This window comes from Eptesicus fuscus, chromosome 7 (genome assembly GCF_027574615.1).
Source record: "Eptesicus fuscus isolate TK198812 chromosome 7, DD_ASM_mEF_20220401, whole genome shotgun sequence".
Taxonomy (NCBI): domain Eukaryota; kingdom Metazoa; phylum Chordata; class Mammalia; order Chiroptera; family Vespertilionidae; genus Eptesicus; species Eptesicus fuscus.
Genome location: NC_072479.1, coordinates 47,233,424 through 47,252,304, shown reverse-complemented (window position 1 = coordinate 47,252,304; position 18,881 = coordinate 47,233,424). Strand labels below are relative to the sequence as shown.

Genomic DNA, 18,881 nt, shown 5'->3' with positions numbered 1-18,881 from the left:
TTAGATAAAATATTTTAGATATTAATATCTATGTCTAATATAAACATATTAAATAATATTAATATAACATTAGATTAAAGTATAATATGCACCTTTGTTTTGGTACTTAATAGCCTGAATAAAGTAGTATAGTTAGGTGTTGGCCACTATTTCATTTTAAAAATCTATTTGAGCATAAAAAGCTCAACCAAGCCCAGTCAGCGTGGCTCAGTGGTTGAGCATTGACCTATGAACCAGGAGATCATAGTTCGATTTCTGATCAGGGCACTTGCCCGTGTTGTGGACTTGATCCCCAATGTGGGGTGTGTGGAGGCAGCAGATCCATGATTCCCTCTCATCATTGATGTTTCTATCTCTCTCTCCCTCTCCCTTCCTCTCTGAAGTCAATAAAAATGTTCATATATATATATACATACACACACACACACACACACACACACATATACATACACACACACACACACACACACACACACACACTCACCCAAGCCTGAGCCAAATTTTAGCAAAGGCTTGTGAGGGAGACAAATCATAACATTGCTGCTGAAACGTTTCTTTGATTCCATGAATCTATTTTGGGAGAATCTAGCTTTTTCCCAAAAACATTTTGAAAATACCTGGTTTTATTAATTGAGTTAACTAATATTATGTAGTGATGTTGTAAGTACTATTCTCAATTCTTTATATATTAGTCCTCACAACAAATTTGTGAGTTGGGGCCTATTATTCCCATTTTACACACGAGGAAACAGAGCACAGAGGCGTAACTGAAAGTAACTCAGCAAATAAATGGAATAACTGGAACTCGAACTCAGTCTGATTTCACTCTGCTATGTTGGCTCCCCATTATTAAATATTAAGAACCCTGTGTATTGTCATACCCTGTATATGTAATGCAAACAAATATTTTAGAATTGCTGTGTAGACAGTTTAGATGAAATTGTTAGTTTAACAGACTTTGTAGTGTTCACACCAACAAAGCAGGGTTTTTGTGGACTGGTCCTGATCTGAAGTACCACTAGAAATGGATGTTGTACTCAGTCATTTAAAAAAAGACTTCACCTCTCTTTTTATCTCAGTTATGTTGTCTTTTTGGATTTTTCTCACACAGTGCTACTGTATTTCATGAACTGGTGTATAAACAAACCAAAATTATTTCTGCAAATCAAGAACTTGTATATGAAGGACGCCGCTTAGTTCTAGAACCTGGAAGACTAGTACAGCATTTCCCTAAAACTACTGAGGAAAATCCTATCTTTGTAGTAAGCCGGGAACCTCTGAATACCATAGGATTGACATATGAAAAAAGTAAGTTGGGATTTTTCTTGTTCTTACTAGCCATTAAAAAAGCCCAACACTGGCCCTGACCGGTTGCTCAGTGTTTAGAGCATCGGCCTTCACACCGGAAGGTCGCAGGTTCGATTCCTGTTCAAGGACACCTACCTGGGTAACAGGTTCATCCCCCACCCAGGTCAGAGCTTATGTAGGAGGCAACCAGTTGATGTGTCTCTCACATCGATGTTTCTCCCTCTCTCTTTCTCCCCCTCTCCCCTTCCACTCTCTGAAAAAAAAGAAAAATCAATGGAAAAATACCTTCAGGTTAGGATTAACAAAACAAACAAATAAAAACTGTAAAAATGATTATCTTCATAAAGTTGATTGATGATGACATTATTGTAGACCTTTCATAAACATTAAAATTTTGTAAATTAGTTGAACAAAATTAGTAAAATTTAAAAGCCTTGTAGGTAATACAATTTGATATTAAATATTTTGTTTCATAAAGTGGTAAAATAATTTGTCATATGTTTCACTGTAGCTTTCTGCTTTTAGTATTTTACTCATATCCAAAATAAACTTTTGTACCATAAATTTCAGCAAATATTTCTTGTGCCCAGTGTGAATGGAACACTTTGCCAGGCTTTAGCGTCTAAGAAAAATTAGATCTGCATTTTGGAGTCTTTTAAATTATTAACTGTTGAAAAAAAATAAACTATCCAGATTTTTACATTTCTATTTGAATTTTGGGATTTTATTTCAACTTAGAGGCATTGAGCTGGTTGTGTTGGCAATATATTTAAGAAAACAATGAAATTCCTTAGAAATATTGTAGGTAATTTATTACAGGATGAGCAGCATTGTTTCAAGTGTTGTTATTGTTCTTTTAAATATGTTTTTATGATTTTTATTTTTTTTAGGGATTGAGAAGGAGAGAGAGAGGGAGACATTGATCTGCTGCCTCTTGCATGCCCCCTACTGGGGATCGAGCCCAAAACCTGGACTTGTGCCCTGACCTAGAATTGAACCTGCCACCACTTGGTTGAGGATGCTCAACCACTGAGCCACACCAGCCAGGCTGTTGTTGTTTTTTAACCAGGGAAAGAACATTATAGTTTGTCACTATGTTTAATTTAATTTAAAGGTTAATGTTGAAGTTAGAGGTTACTATATAAAGGATACAATAATTTACTCAAAATTCTCTATTTCTGATTTTAACTATTTTACTTAATGTTTCAGTTTCCCTCCCTAAAGTACATCCACGTTATGACTTAGATGGAGATGCTAGCATGGCTAAGGTTAGTATTTAATTAAATTACTATGTAAACATCTGAGTTCAAATTATCTTATCAATAGTGAAAGCAATAAAATGTATTGTGTCTTTATATATGCCTATTTGATTTAGGAAATCATTCATTTAAATTGTTATCCTTTGCAAATTATTTTGTGTTCTTTCTTTTTGAAAGAAATTGACTTTATAGCCTTTTTTAATTCACAGAAAACTTTCTCCATGGAGGCAGTGCATGTTTAACATTATCATAACATTAAGGATGAAATGTTCATTGCAGTTATATCTATCCTTAGCTTTTAGAAATTGGTATTTAATTGTGTTTTTAATTAACCTGATAAAAATATATGTTGGAAAATTTTTATGTAAAAGATTTCCTTACCCTGTACCATAGTTAGCACCAAATAACAACATTTTGCATTTCTTCTTTAGGCAATTACAGGAGTTGTGTGTTATGCCTGTAGAATTGCCAGTACCTTGCTGCTTTATCAGGAATTGATGCGAAAGGGGATACGATGGTTGATGTAAGTAACAAGTGGAAATTTAAAAATTGATCTTCACATAGACCTCACTAAATAACTGGTAACCACCCCATTTCTTCAGACTAGGTTGGGTCAGCTGCTTGATTTTATTATAATATTTTGTTTTACATTTAGTTTATAAAACATTTAGCAGCTATTTTATTCATTTGATTTTTATAATAACCATATGAGACAGGATATTAATATCTGAGTTTGAAAACTTATACCACATTTACGATGTGATGGCAAATGAATTCCTTTTCTGAGGACCTTAACTTGGCTGTCATTTTATTGTCTTGGAAGGCTTAGTCATCATTGTAATCCAGTACAACCTGTACTTCCAGGGTTTTTGTCCTCAGAATCTCCCTCTATTTCCTGCCTTTTTCCTAAGTAAAGTATATACTCAGCTTTAAAAAACACACCAGCATTATTGAAATATAATTCACATGCTATAAAATGTACCCATTTTTAAAAATGTGCAATTCAGTGATTGTTTTTACACAGAGTTGTGTAATTATCACCCCTAATTTTTATCACCCCAAAAAGAAACCTGCACCCATTCACTCCCCACTTTTGTTATAACCTCCTAGCCCTAGGCAACCACTAATATACTTTCTGTTGTTATAGATTTGCCTGTTCTAGACATTTTATAAATGAAAGCATACGCTATGAGCACACACTCACCTTGACAAGCAATTTAAAAGCTAATTTTTGTTTTTTACTAAGTCACTTAATATAGTTATTCTGGGTCAGCATATCGATCATCTAGTTCAGTATGTTCCCCCTAAAAGTGACACTAGGAAATGTGTTGAAAAGGACCTTTTTTTAATTTTTCATGATTTGTAGATACCATCTTTGCTTCTGATAGAAATGGGGAATAAATGATGTCTTTTAAGAATCATAACTAGCAATGGTAAAATATGTACACATATAATACCTTAATAAAAAAAATTGGGGAAAAAAAAAAAGAATCATAACTAGTTCTATACAACATCATTTGAAGTTTTTGAATGTTATACACCCACAGTAATGGCCTCATGTTCTCTGGGCTCCTAGTGTTCTTCAGCTTAAACGCTTGTAACAGCTTCTGTGTGCCCACCTCAGACCTAGCCTTCCCTTCTTGCAAAAACATGTATGCAGCATGTCATCGTTCTTGTTCTGCTGCTGCTTCTAAGGAGAAAAAGGGCTCTATTTTCCCCTTTTACTTTATGTTTAATCCAAATTATATGCTTATAATATTTTTTTATGTGTTCATAAGCCTGTGTTTTTCTCTTTACATTAAGAAGCCTCTTTGCTTTTACTAAATAGTTTCTGGAGAAATCTAAGTGTTGACTCCATTTGTCTTCACAGTATTGTTCTAACAGCTCTCGTTTCTCTTGCCATTGTTACCTACCCTAATCACTGCTCCCTGAAGCTTTTACTCCTTTTACTTTTGAGCTTTTAGTTTATTAAATCATGAGAAAATAGTTTTTAATGTAGACCACTGTTGGTAAACTTCTTTTTCAGTTAGTAAGGTCTCTTTGTTTTTATTTTGTTTTTATAACCTTTAAACGTATAAATACTATGCTTAGCAAAAACAAGCATCAGGTCTTAGTTTGTTGACCCTTGATGTAAACCAAACGCCTTTCAATTATATTATTTACTACTAATAGCCCATCGCGCGGTATCGTGTGCAATAGGCTGGGAACCGCAGCGCACCTCCGGGAGCCGCGCTGCTTCTATGGGAGCTGGGAGCCATGCGGCTTCCACAGGAGGTGGAAGCGAGCATGGGCACCAGGAGGAAGCCCCACTGCTTCCATGGGAGGCGGGCCCGCCGTCTCCGGGCCTGCGCTCAGCCGCGGAGGCTGCGGGCCAGCACCTCTGTCCCCTAGAGACCCTCCGTGGCCGGGGCGTCTCAGCGGCAAGCCCCCCCTCCCGGCAAGGCTGAGGGGACTGGGTGCCGCCATCTTGTGGCTATGGGCGCCACCATCTTTGTGACGGAGTGATGGTTAATTTGCATATTCTCCTTTTATTAGATAGGATGTCATGCTGCTTCTTGAGAGGTTATCTTCATTTAAAGTAGAAATCGAACAGCAGTCTACTATGAATAGTAAAAATTCTGGTCGTATAAAATGTAATGCTATTCAGCTTATTTCTTTTTATTGTAGATTAGTTTTTATTTTTAATCTTTTAATGCTTCGGATTTCTAAATTGTTAACCCAATATGTAGTAATGGTTTATGCCCTAGATATGTATAAGACTCACAGAAATGCTTTTAATAATAAAAAGTGAATTGGCTCTCATAATATATCAAGACTGTTAAGAAATTTGAACAGAAGGACAGCAGTGTAATTAGTGGTAGGCAAGAGAAAACAAATAATCCCTAAGATATACTAATGAGAATATTTTTTTTAGAGAATTAGTTAAAGATGATTATAATGAAACTGTTCACAAAAAGACAGAAGTTGTGATCACATTGGAATTCTGCCTCAGAAGCATTCAAAGTATGAAAGTGTGAGTAGGTTATTTCCTTAACTAATAGTTGTTAAAATGTTAAATATTGTTACATTTCTGTTTAATTTGTTTAATTATCCTTGACACATATTGCATGCTATGCAAATGTTTGTATTAAGACACAACCTTAGTTTAAGTTTCTACCTCACAATGGCAGAAAAATAAACAGTTGTCTCAGTAAGTAATGAACACCATCTCTGTTAGCATTTCTCATTCCCTTTGTTAGGGAAAAGGTAACCTGAGCCAGAAACATCTCATGTTATACCTTGCAAAGCAGATGCTCTGAATAGGAAAATAAAAAACCTGTAATCAACAAAGGAAATAGGAAGAGGTATTCTAGAACTGTAGTTTTGTAGTATTTTTAGAATTTGGGGTTTACTTTGCTAAGCTTATCCCTGAGAATGTCTTTTGAAACAGAATATTTTAAATTGCCCTCTTCCTAGGCTATACTATGTACTGCATAGAAAATATAATTAGTGAAATCAGAATTTACTATTGACTACTATTAATTCTGGCATAAGACTATATGAAATTAAGTTGTCTTATATTTTATCTCTTAACCTGCAAATTTATAAGTAGAAGTATATAAAATTCCTTCTTTACAAAGACATCAAGTTTTCTTGAAATCTATTGCTTAGTAGATTTTGTATTCAGAATTTTATTCTTAAATTATGATAATAAGAACTCAAATGTAATTTATAAAAAATCTTTTTAGATTAAATCTGTGTATTCATTATACTCATTTAATTTTTCCATACTTGGTTTTCACACAGATATGAAAAGTTGTTGAAAACCAACCTAGAAGCAACAGACTTAGATGAAATTTCAGACATACACACCAAATTGTTGAGAGTAAGTATTTACAAAATGGTGACAATCATAGGCTCATAATCAATTTATTTGCTGGTAAGAATAGATCTAAACTTTGCCAGAGAGATGATGTGCCTAAAGGATACCTAAAGTATTCTTTTCCTATTTTTAGGAACTATTTATAATATTTAAATACCCTTTCTGCCATGCAATTCTTTATGGTGTTTCCAAATGCCTGCTTTGCTTTAAGCCCATTTCTCTCCCTTTCTTCCTTTCTCTCTTTAAAATTGATAATGTTCTTATGTTGCTGCTATGGCAGTTAAAGCAAGCTCATAAATGTAATTTAACAAACAGAGTGCTTAAACTTGCTTAGAATTAGATGCAAGTTAGGAAAATATCAGATTTTTTTCTAAAATAAAAAGTAAGGAAAGAAAGATTTAGTTTCCTAAAGGCAGGGAATCATTTCTATACCTAAAGAAATTAGGACAAAAGTCTCTCTTCTACTGAAAAATACAGTAGCATTTCAGGTAGTCTCTGGATTTCTTATTATAATGTGTTGTAAAAGAACTGATTACTAATCCCAGGATTGCCCCTATTTACCTAGCTATTCCTGCCTGGTGACTTAAGCAAGGCCTTTAATTCTTTGCTTCCTTATTTTCTTTTTCTTTAAAATATGCAGTTTCTTACCCTGTTGTGCCAATTAAATGAGATAAATAAAAATGATATACTCCTGCAAATTTTTAGCATTTGAAGTATTCTTTCATGAAATGGATGTTAAAAAGGAAAAAGAACTTGATACAGTACCCCCTTTCTCTTTTCCAGCTTAGGCTGATTTTTAGTTGTTTTTTTTCCTTCAGTTTTATATCTAGGACAGTGATTTTGAAAATATGAGTCATGAACAACTAGTAGGTTGTAAAGTTAAGTGTGTTGCAGTCAGTTAAGTGTGTTTTTAAATGGAATGGAATAGAAAGTGTTAGCATGCATCACATATGATAAGGAAATTACTGTTCCAGGAAACTCAGTTCAGTTATATATATACACACATTTAAGTCATACAGAGTTAAAATAAAGTGAATGTCATGGTCAAAAAAGATTTTTTAAATTATATAGAATAAAGCAAATAAAAGTCAAGAAACAAATTGTCTTCCCCAATATTTGCTTGTTTTTAAATATAGGCAGTTATATTGTGTTTTTTGTTCTTTTTCTGCTTTTGTCTTAGAACTTTATTTACTAGCTCATAGTCCTAATGGATACTTATTTCTAGTGCAGGCATCATTTGAGCACTTTGAATTGAAGTTGTATGTTAGGGAGCCCAAGTGTTTCTCACTTGTATGACATTTTTGTGAAGATTTAGATTTCCTATGAGAATTGTGCCCATGATTAAATGGCTTAAGGTCACTGAGTCTTATGAAATAAGGGCTTTAACTTCAGGCCAATTACTTGTCACTATGTTGAATTGTTTTTTCTCATAACTTATTTGTTTAAGATCTCCTAATGGAGATCTTAAAATTTTTTCCTACTGTAAAACAAAATTTTTAAATAAAACGTATATGTAGAAATGATACCATATATGCTCCCCACCCAAAAATGATTATTAAAAGTTCTGTTTAGTGTCCTGCAGCAGTGGTTCTCAGAGTAGGTCCTGGACCAACAGTCCCAGCCTCACATAGGAACTTGTTAGAAATGTATATTTGAGGCCCCACCTATTGAATCAGAAACTGTGATGGTACGGCCCAGAAATCCAGTATTTGAGTTGGGTTTTTTTCTTTAAATACTTTTTTATTTTTTAATTACATTTGACATACCGTATTTTCCGGCGTATAAGACGACTGGGCGTATAAGATTTTCCTGGGTTAAAAAGTCATCTTATACACCGGAAAATACGGTAATTTGTCCAGATTTATCCAGTAGTAAGTATAGAAGCTGGAATTTTAATATACCGAATTTTCCGGCATATAAGACAACTTTTTAACCCAGGAAAATCTTATACGCCCAGTCATCTTATACGCCGGAAAATACGGTACAATGTTATATTAGTTTTAAGTGTACAACCCAGTGATTAGACATTATATAACTTACTAAGTAATCTTAACATGTATTTTGTGCCCATCTGATACCATATATAGTTACTACGATATTATTGACTCTACTCCCTATGCTGTACTTTACATCCCTGTAACTGTTCTGTAACTACCAATTTGTACTTCTAAATCCCTTCACCTTTTTCATCCAACCTCTAACCCCCACTTTGATCTGGCAACCCCTTCGATGTTCACCATATCTATAAGTCTGTTTCTGTTCTGCTTCTTTGTTTATTTTGTTTTTTTAGAATCATTTGTTGATAGATATGTATTTATTGCTATTTTATTGTTCATATTTATATCTTTTCCCCCCATCTGCTTCTTAAAGAAGATCCTTTAACATTTCATGTAATACTGGTTTGGTAGCAATGAACTCCTTTACCTTTTTATTGTCTTGGAAGTTCTTTATATGTTCTTCAATTTTAAATGAAAGCTTTGCTGGATAGAATAATCTTGGTTGTAGGTCCTTGCTTTTCATCAATTTGAAAATCTTTACCAGTCCCTTCTGACGTACAAAGTTTCTGTTGAGAAATCAGCTGACAGTCTTATAGAAGCTCCCTTGTAAGTAACTAACTGCTTTTCTCTTACTGCTTTTAAAATTCTCTCCTTGTTTTTAACTTTTTGCATTTTAATTATGATGTGCCTTGGTGTGGGCCTCTGGGTTCATCTTGTTTGGGACTCTCTGTACTCCTAGACCTATATGTCTATTTCCTTCACCAAGTTAGGGAAGTTTTCTTTTTTTCTTTTTTTAATATATTTTTTATTATTGATTTTAGAGAGGAAGAGAGAGGGAGAGAGAAATAGAAACATCAATGATGAGAGAGAACCATTGATCGGCTGCCTCCTGCACACCCCGCACAGGGGTTCAAGCCTGCAACCCGGGTATATGTCCCTGACTGGAATTAAACCCAGACCTTTCAGTCTACAGGTCAATGCTCTATCCATTGAGCCAAACCAGCTTGGGCTACACAGGTTTTCAATTCCTTGCTCTCTTTCTTCTCCTTTTAGTGCTCCCATGATGCGAATGCAAGTACACTTGAAGTTGTCTTGGAGGCTCCTTGTACTATCCTTATTTTTTTCCCCCCAATTCTTTTTTCTATTTGCTGTGCCTGTTGTGCTTTTTTATCTCCCAAATCTCTGGTTTATCTACTCCACTTTTGATTCCGTATAATGTATTCTTTATTTCTGACTAGTTATTTTTTTATGTTTTCCAGTTACATTTTTATGTTTCCTGTGTCTTTTTGTTGAAATTCTTCCTAAGTTCATTGAGCATCCTTACAACCAGTGTTTTGAGTTTTGCATCTAGTAGATTGCTTATCTCCATTTAGTTTAGTTCCTTTTCCAGGGTTTTGTTGTATTCCTTCATTTGGGACATATTTCTCTGTCTCCTCATTTTGGCAGCCTTTCTGTGTTTGTTTCTATGTACAGGCAGTCCTCAGGTTACGTCGGACTTGACATATGTCCTTTTGTGGTTACGTTGCCATCTCCCATTTATTTATATTAAAATAAAGTTCCGTCATTTTGACGTATGTACATACTATATGTGCTTAATGTTTTTTATTATTTATTTACAACAAGTAAAAATCAGGAATTGTTATCTTTCTTTTAAATTTTTTTTACTGTTTCACTTCATTACTGCTGTGTATGTGCTCCATGTGAGTGACGTAGGTGCTTATGTAGGTGGGTTCCGACTTTATGGTGAAAATCGCATTATGTTGCGCCATAGGAACGGATCTCCGACGTAACCCAAGGACCTACTGTATTAGGTAGAGCTGCTAAGTCTCACGGACTTGGTAGAGTGGCATATGTAGTAGGTGTTCTGTAGGATCCAGAGGCACAGCCTCCTTGTTCACCCAAGGTGGGAACTATAAGTGCACCCCTCTTCCCCACTGTTTGCTGTGTACACCCTCCTGTTGTAGTTGAACCTTGATTGCTGTTGGTACATCAATGGGAGGGATTTACTCCTAGGCCAATCAACTACAAGGACTGGCTGCAACCACTATGAAGGATCGTCCACCCCATGGAGGAGGGCTTACTTCATCAGGGTTCTTGTGCCCACTGAGTCTGTTGATTTTGGAGGTGGTTGGGTGATGCTTCAACATGGTCTGCTGGCTCTGGGGCCTCCCAGGAGGTTCAGGCCCAAGTCAGCTGTGGCTTGTGTTCTGCCCAGAGCCACCCAGCATGAGTTACAAAGCAATCTGAAAATGGCTTCTACTTGTGCTGGGCTTGGAGGTACACAGGAGAGGCCAAGCTGTGGACCAAGGCTGGCTACTGCTAGTGCCAGCCCTGAGGCCACATAGCACGAGGTACAGGGAACACCAAGGCCAGATACTGCTTGTATAAGAGATTTTAGGAAAGTCCGAAGCATGAGCCAAACAGGCTGTTTGTATGGAAAATCCACTGGTGGCTTGGGTGAACCTGCAAGCTAGGTCGGGCATCTCAGGGAATCTCCAGGGTGGGGTGAACAGTGTTAGCCAGGTTAATGGAGACTCAGATGTGTCTGCCTGCTGGCTCTGTTGGGGGAAGGCTTAGAAAAGGAACAATGGCCTCTGCTGTCTGGGAGAAATCTCCTTCTCCAGCTCTTGTCCTGATGCCAGACAATTCAGTTCCTCCTCCTCCTCCTATGTCCCTGGTGCCTTTAGCACTACTGTCCCAGCGCTGGAGCTCAGAGGGTGTGAGTCCAGGTAAGTCCATGCATGGGCCCTTTAAAAGGGACATCTGTGACTCCAGTAACCCTCTATCTCACTCAGCCACAATCCCCCTTGGATTTTACAGCCAGAAGTTATGAGACTTCTCTTCCTGGCACTGGAATCCTGGACTGGGGCCTGGTGTGGGGCTGGGACCCCCTCGCTCATCAAGGCGGACCTCCGCATCTGAGATTTCCCTCCCGTTTTTTATCTGTCCCCACGTGGGTGTGGAGCCAGCTTGTTCCATGTCTCCGCCCCTCCTACCAGTCTCCATTTGACATCTTTAATTCCGTAGTTGTAGGACTTCCATTCAGCCATATTTCAGGCATTCTATAGTTTAGTTGTATTTTTTATGTGGTTGTAAGAGAAATCGTACCACATTTACCTATGCCACCATTTTAACTGGAAGCGCCAGCAATCCATGTTTTAGCAAGCCCTCCAGAAGATCTGGATGCTGCTAAAGTTTGACAAGCACTATTTTAGCTCTCTCTTTTTATATATTATTAAATGATCATTACCCTGTGATCAGACAATTGTTATTTTTATTTTTTTGTATAATACTATTAAAAAGCATTTTCCAGATTTGGGGGTTTTTTTGTGTGTATTTTTTGTAAAACTATCTTTTTATAGATATAATATTGTAGCCAATGAATTTATTATTATTTTTAGACATAGCCAATGGATTTATTATTATTATTACTTATTATCTCCATAGTGTTGGTTTTTTTAGGTTGCTTGCCATTTTCACACTTCTATGTAATGCTGTAAAAAGAAATAACTTTACCCATAAACTATTTTCCATATTTTGGAAGTATAAGGTACTTAAAGCATACTAGTATACTTAACATATTCTTTTTTTTTTTTTTTTTTTAAGTGAAGGGTCATTCATTTCAACTGAGCTTTAATGCCCCATGGGAACTGGCTTAGGACCCTACTCTTTTTTTTTTTTTTAATATATTTTATTGATTTTTTTACAGAGAGGAAGGGAGAGGATAGAGAGTCAGAAACATTGACGAGAGAGAAACATCCATCAGCTACCTCCTGCACACCCCCCACTGGGGATGTGCCCACAACCAAGGCATGTGCCCTGGACCAGAATCGAACCCGGGACCCCTCAGTCCCCAGACTGACGCTCCATCCACTGAGCCAAACCGGTTTCGGCCTTAACATATTCTTAACATTAATGTTAAAGAAGACATAAAGCATGGAAAGCAAGACATATATTTGACCATAAAACTTAAGATTTCTATATGTTAAAAAAAAATGTTAAAAAGCAAATTGAGAAAATACGATAAAGGTTTTTAAATAAAAATACATCATTCAAATTGATTAGGAAAACATTAAACCTGCAGTTAAAAGACAAAGAGCATTTAGAAATGATTTTAAAGATCAGTAGACCTAATGAAACTCTTGGAAAAAGATGTTTACAACAATAACAGCAAAATGTATATATAACACTAAGGTACTATTTTTGTCTTTCCAATTAGTCAGGCTTAATCGGAGTTTTTGGTTCAACAGGTGGGGCCCCAAAGTGTGCATTTGTAGCATGTTCCTATGTGAGCTGAGGCTGCTGGTCCAGTGCTGACAAGAGTGCAGTAGAAAGGGCATGATTGTTTGTTGCTAGTGGCAGTGTAAACCACCACTGAAAACTTTATTTGAAAAGCAGTATTATGTATCAGAATCCTTAATAGTTAGATATGTTTATTCTTTAAGTCTGGACTTTATCCTTTCTTTAAAAGTTTTACACATGCTTAGTTCTGTGGTAGGTAAATGATAAATACTAAGCTTAAAATGAACAGGATCTTAAATGAGATTTCTTTTCATTTTCTGTTTTAATAGGAATTATATATTTTTTGGCATCTGAACATATAGAGCACAGTCTTGGCTAACTACTTTTTTTTTTTTTTAAATATATTTCTTTATTGATTTCAGAGAGGAAGGGAGAAGGAGAGCGAGAGACATTAATGATGAGAGAGAATCATTGATTGGCTGTCTCCTGCACGCCCCCCACTGGGGATTGAGCCCGCAACCCAGGCATGTGCCCTTGGCCGGAATCGAACCTGGAACCCTTCAGTCCGCAGGCTGACACTCTATCCACTGAGCCAAGCCTGCTAGGGCTTGGCTACCTATATTTTATCCTTGGGGCTTAATTATGGGATAGAGTATTAACCATATTTTACAGATAAAGAAACAAGCTTAATTGAACGATTAAATGTATTTGTATATTCTGACTTTGAGTTTAAATAATCCATAAAGAAATATGATTAAGACTTTAGACTCCGTTGGCACTGTGATTATCATTTCTGATTTTTTGGTAATCTGGATCTGAACCCATTGATTTTATTTAGCTTTCCAGTTCTCGGGGAACAATAGAAACCAGTCTTCAGGATATCGAAAGCAAATTATCTCCAGGTGGATTGCTGTCAGATACATGGGCCCATCAAGAAGGCACTCATCCAAAAGATAGACAGTAGGTTATAATTTTATTGGTAGTTTCTGCTCTTATTAATAATGTACTTTTTCACATCAAATCAGTTAACTTATTTGCGTTTTTCTTCCTTAAATAGTGTAGAAAAGCTACAAGTCCTGTTAAATTGGATCACAGAGATTTACTATCAATTCAAAAAAGACAAAGCAGAACGTAGTAAGTAAAATTTGCCATTTGTTAATCTAACAAAATCAGCCCTACTAGTTGTAATTCAGCTTATAGTGAAGAACAAATTTAGTATATTTATAAGGGTGGCTGCTTAAGTTATTTTTCAGAGATTTGATTTTGTCAGAAATTAAATGTACTAAAATGATTTTTAAAACCAACCTTTTGGATATTTCAAACCAGGGGTCATGAACTCCACAACCTCTAGAGGCTGGCACATAGCAGGAATAAAATTGGCCAGTGGAGACTGAGGAGAACTGGAGAGGAGATACCCCCATCCAAAGGGGAGAGTCACTATTTAAATTCACCTGATTTATTGCCCAATCTCTCTGTGTCTCAAAAAGAGCTAGAAAAACAGGTTTTATTTGAAATATCCTGTTTTTAAATATTGGCAACTAATATTCCTTTTTAATGTTAACACCTCACAGACCAAATGAAAGCACTTGTGGCCTGTATCTAACTCATGGGTCACAAGCTAGTGACACCTGCTTTAAACTCTTAGATTTTTTTAAAGTAATCTCAAAGAAAAAAATACTGTGTGTGATTTTATGATTGTACATTTACAAAAGTAATATATTTTTTTACTTTTAGGATTAGCTTATAATGAAGAACAGATCCACAAATTTGATAAGTAAGTGTCCAGATTATGTTTAATAATTATTTTTGGTTATGTTATTAATGTAATTCTTCTTAAAGTTTAAATTAATTACAATTTAAAATATGTTTTAATCTTGGCTCTACACAATTATTACTGTGTGCACGTATTTGAGGCTCACTTATCTGGCTCCAGATTGAGAGGATACTGAGGTGGGAGAAAGGGGCAGGCTTCTCCTGCCTCAGGTGCTTCTATTGCATAGGGGCAGATAATGGAGACATAGGCGAGTACAGACTTAACTACCTTCTTAACCTTAATTCAATAAATATTTTTTTACCATTCTCCCTTCTCATTCTCCTCCTCTTGCTGCTATAATCTCTGTTAGAAACATTTGGCCTTCGTAAATATTCTAAAGTCAAAACTTTCAGGAAACAAATTTTACATATTGGAAAATTTTTAAATATTGGAAATAGAAACAGTGATATTGGTTTAAGCCTCTGATTATTCCTAAATTCTAGGCAAAAACTGTATTACCATGCAACAAAAGCAATGACCCACTTCACAGATGAATGTGTTAAAAAATACGAGACATTTTTGGATAAGTCAGAAGAATGGATGAGGTAGGTAAACTATTTGGGGGCAATGAGTGGTTGATTGTATAATACACATTTTAATGTATATTGTATACTTTAAGTAGGAATAATATTTCATTAGATTGCTTATTAATTGATTCTTTTTGGTTTTCAGAAAGATGCTTCATCTTAAGAAGCAGTTGTTATCCCTAACTAATCAGTGTTTAGATATTGAAGAAGAAATATCAAAGTATCAAGACTATACTAATGAGGTACAGCTATCAAAGTATTTAGGGGGAAAAGTACCTTTTTTCCTATTAGAAAAAATGGAAATAAATTCTTTTTCATTTACATTTTATTATGAATGAGAAGGGAGAAATAGCACATAATATGCATTTATCAGCTCTACTTGCCTGTTTGTGGGATATAGAGATACATATTTTTTAATCCTGTCATGAGGATATGTTTTTATTGATCTTTAGAGAGAGAGAGAAGCTTCAACGTGAGAGAGAAACATTGATCAGTTGCCTCCCATAGGCACCCCGATCAGGGATCGAGCCCGCTACCTTTTGGTTTACAGGTTGACACTCCAACCAACTAACCCACCCAGCCAGGTCTGTGGTATATATTTCGAGCCAAGTTTTAAGAACTTAGAAGTTTTACAGTTGAAAACATCTGGTACTATTATTTTATCATCCATAACAAAAGATTTTTTTAAAAGAGTATCAATTTAAGTATTATATCACTGATGGTTTTGTAATTAAAATGTAAAACTATAAATGGCTTATTAAAGCCTGTAATATTTTATCTAAGATCTGTAGTAAGTATTTTGTTCTGTGATTGATGTGGGATTTTTTTATGTTTTAGTTACAAGAAACTTTGCCTCAGAAAATGTTTGCAGCCTCCAGTGGAATCAAACATACCATGGCTCCAATTTATCCATGTTCTAACACATTAGTAGAAATGACTCTTGGGTAAGAAATGTATTATTTTATAACTATGATGTTTCCATTTGTTTTTGTTTTCATTTGTGATCTTGATCTTTTATATTGAAATTTTTTATATTTGTTGTGAATATGTTTGTAAATATTATCTAGTGACTAGTTTAAGCTATAGAACTAAAACATAATATAAATACAATTCTAAAATATTTGCATACTTTTTTGGGCAGAGATGCTTATTTATCTTTATTTTGTATGTATAGTATGAAGAAATTAAAAGAAGAAATGGAAGGGGTGGTTAAAGAACTTGCTGAAAATAACCATATTTTAGAAAGGTGAGCTAATACAGGTGTCATTCTGCCCTATGATTTTATATGCAGTCAAGTACATACGTGTCTATACCTGTATCTCTCTGTCTTCCTATATTGATAGATTAGGCAGTGGGAAAGCGATATAAAATCAGGACCCTTATGTTTGGTGACTTCATGCCTTTTAGTTTGTTTGGGATTGTTTGGATAAAACCATGTCAACTATGATTGATTCCATTTTCTAGAAGCACTGGTTAATAGAATTATTTATTTGCTTATTTGAATCAGTTTGTGGTAATTATTTTTTATATACTGTTTTCTCAGAATTATTTTCAATTTTGGAATCAAATTATTTTTTGCATATTATTTTTTATAACATTTTCTCATTAGAATTATAATTTTCAGTTTTGGAATCAGAGTTGCTTATAAGATGCCAGCACCCTGATTGGTACTGGGTAACTTGCAGAGCTCTCTGCAAATCTCCCTGTAAATGCAGTTTTTTGAGGAGTTGGGTGAAAATGTCTAAACTCCTGTTATCTAAAAGGTCAAATCTAAATTCATATTTGAGTTCAAAGAATATAATAGTCCACCCCCAGCCTACTCATTCAACTGTATTTTTCACTAGTCCCCAAAATGACAATCTGTGCTTGCTTTGGCAGCATATATACCAAAAATAGCACTCTGATGCTTATTTAGCAGAGATGCTTTTTATCTTTATTTTGGTTCCATTCCTCACTGTCCCTTTAGTATGTCACACTTACTCTCAACTCCACATCTTTGCTTATGAATCCCACCACACCAAAAAGACGTTATCCAGTTCTTCCTAATGCTTTCTGGATTACCTCACTCTGTTTTCTCTTAACAAGTTCTTCCCAAGCCACTGAATTGTGTTTTTCACATATTTATAATTATACCACTGTGTTTCAGTAAGAAATAGAGCAGTTCACAGTTGCTCAAACTTTTTATTCCCCTGAAAAGTATTCTGTAGTCTGCTTTAAAATGTTAGGGGCCAAATAAATGAATCTTTTGATGATACCTATTTTCTTCTGTTTTTAGATTTGGCTCTTTAACCATGGATGGTGGCCTTCGCAATGTTGACTGTCTTTAGCTTTCTAAGAAGTTTGAGAAAAGTTTCAGTTTGCACAAGAAAATAATGCTGAGGCATTAAACGAATGCTTCTATAAGTGGTCTCTTGTTTCTACAATTCAATATTTGATGTGGTCGTGTAAATATGTATAATATTGTAAATACGTAAAAATATATAAATTTTTGGCTGCTGTTAAGATGTAATTTTATCTTTTAACATTTATAATTATATGAGGGCATTTGACCTCAATGAGCACTAGAAGAAAGCCATGATAGCTGTGTTGAGATATTGATCATCTACTCTTCTGTGTAAGGCTGGATCAGATATCTCTGACTGCCTACTGGAACATTTTTAAATGGAACCAAAATTGGCATCCTTACAAATCAGAAGACTGATGACACTTTTGTAAGTGGTAGAATGGAGAGGTGGCTTCTATCGTGGGGAGCAGAACCGAACCACTGTTTTCACAAGGATCACAATTTTTTTGAGAAGGATAAAGTGGCATTATTTTATTTTACAAGGTGCCCAGATCCTAGTTATCCTCATATCTTTTTACTTTCAGATAAATTATTTAGCAAAATTTTTAAGCAATTGAATTATTAAAAGCTATTCATTTTTATTTAGGCCATGAATTTAAAATTGTCGTAAATATTTTAGGATCATTTCAACTCTTTTAAGCTGTATATTTCTTCTTTAATTCTGCTTACTACTTCATGAAAAAAATCAATAAATTTCGCAGTTTTAATGTAAAGAATTTGTATTTTTCTGTGTATAACAGTTTGAGAAACAAAAAACAGTATTTTAAAAGAAATATTATGGGTAGTGATGGTAAATTAGTCTCAGACTATTGGATGTAGGGATGGTTTTGTTTCTCTTCTAAACCCACTGACTCCAGTGTAGTTCTTTCATAAATTTATGCTGCACAAATCCTAAGGTGACATTCTCTGAAAAATCTACCCAGAGTTTTAAAATAAAGGATTATGCTCAGCAAGAAATGATTTTGTCCAATGAAGATTTATGTGGTTTTCATTTCCAATATATCAGATTATTGAAGTGTGATTATATACAATCTGTATGTCCGTGATAAAGATATCATGTCCTAAGCCTAGAGAGTAAATTTGACTGCCATGAATATTGGACAACTAAAAGTGGATTAGGATTTTATTTTAAATATATTTTATTGATTTTTTACAGAGAGGAAGGAAGAGGGATAGAGAGTTAGAAACATCGATGAGAGAGAGACATCGATCAGCTGCCTCCTGCACACCTCCCACTGAGGATGTGCCCGAAACCAAGGTACATGCCCTTGACCGGAATCGAACCCGGGACCCTTCAGTCCGCAGGCCAACGCTCTATCCACTGAGCCAAACCGGTCTCGGCGGATTAGGATTTTATTTGAAATCTCATATTGATTATTATTGTGGTAAGGAATTTTAAATGTCAAATAAGAACATTATAGAAATAAATGCCTAGGTTGAGTGACTTTACTTATATGAACACAATTATCCCCTGTCAAATATACCTCTTTCTGAGAGTGGAGTGAAGGAGTGGTGTTTAATCCCTCTTG

The 18,881-nt window shown here is 35.2% G+C and overlaps 1 protein-coding gene across 5 annotated transcripts in view; it reads left to right on the top strand.

Annotated features, from left to right (window-relative positions):
• TBK1 (TANK binding kinase 1) overlaps positions 1-18,431 on the top strand; it is a 47,589-nt gene extending 29,158 nt beyond the window's left edge. For 4 of the 5 annotated variants that reach the window (XM_054718903.1, XM_008148748.3, XM_028156444.2 and 1 more), the window contains 13 exons: positions 1,112-1,308; positions 2,518-2,576; positions 2,999-3,090; positions 5,482-5,580; positions 6,354-6,432; positions 13,507-13,628; positions 13,726-13,802; positions 14,403-14,442; positions 14,925-15,026; positions 15,154-15,250; positions 15,846-15,952; positions 16,183-16,254; positions 17,284-18,431. In XM_054718903.1, the coding sequence (XP_054574878.1) occupies positions 1,112-1,308; positions 2,518-2,576; positions 2,999-3,090; positions 5,482-5,580; positions 6,354-6,432; positions 13,507-13,628; positions 13,726-13,802; positions 14,403-14,442; positions 14,925-15,026; positions 15,154-15,250; positions 15,846-15,952; positions 16,183-16,254; positions 17,284-17,335 (1,195 nt within the window). In that variant the 3' untranslated portion in view covers positions 17,336-18,431. The remainder of the gene's footprint in view (positions 1-1,111; positions 1,309-2,517; positions 2,577-2,998; positions 3,091-5,481; positions 5,581-6,353; positions 6,433-13,506; positions 13,629-13,725; positions 13,803-14,402; positions 14,443-14,924; positions 15,027-15,153; positions 15,251-15,845; positions 15,953-16,182; positions 16,255-17,283) is intronic. The other variant, XM_054718904.1, reaches the window with a different exon arrangement.
• Positions 18,432-18,881: the final 450 nt, after the last annotated feature.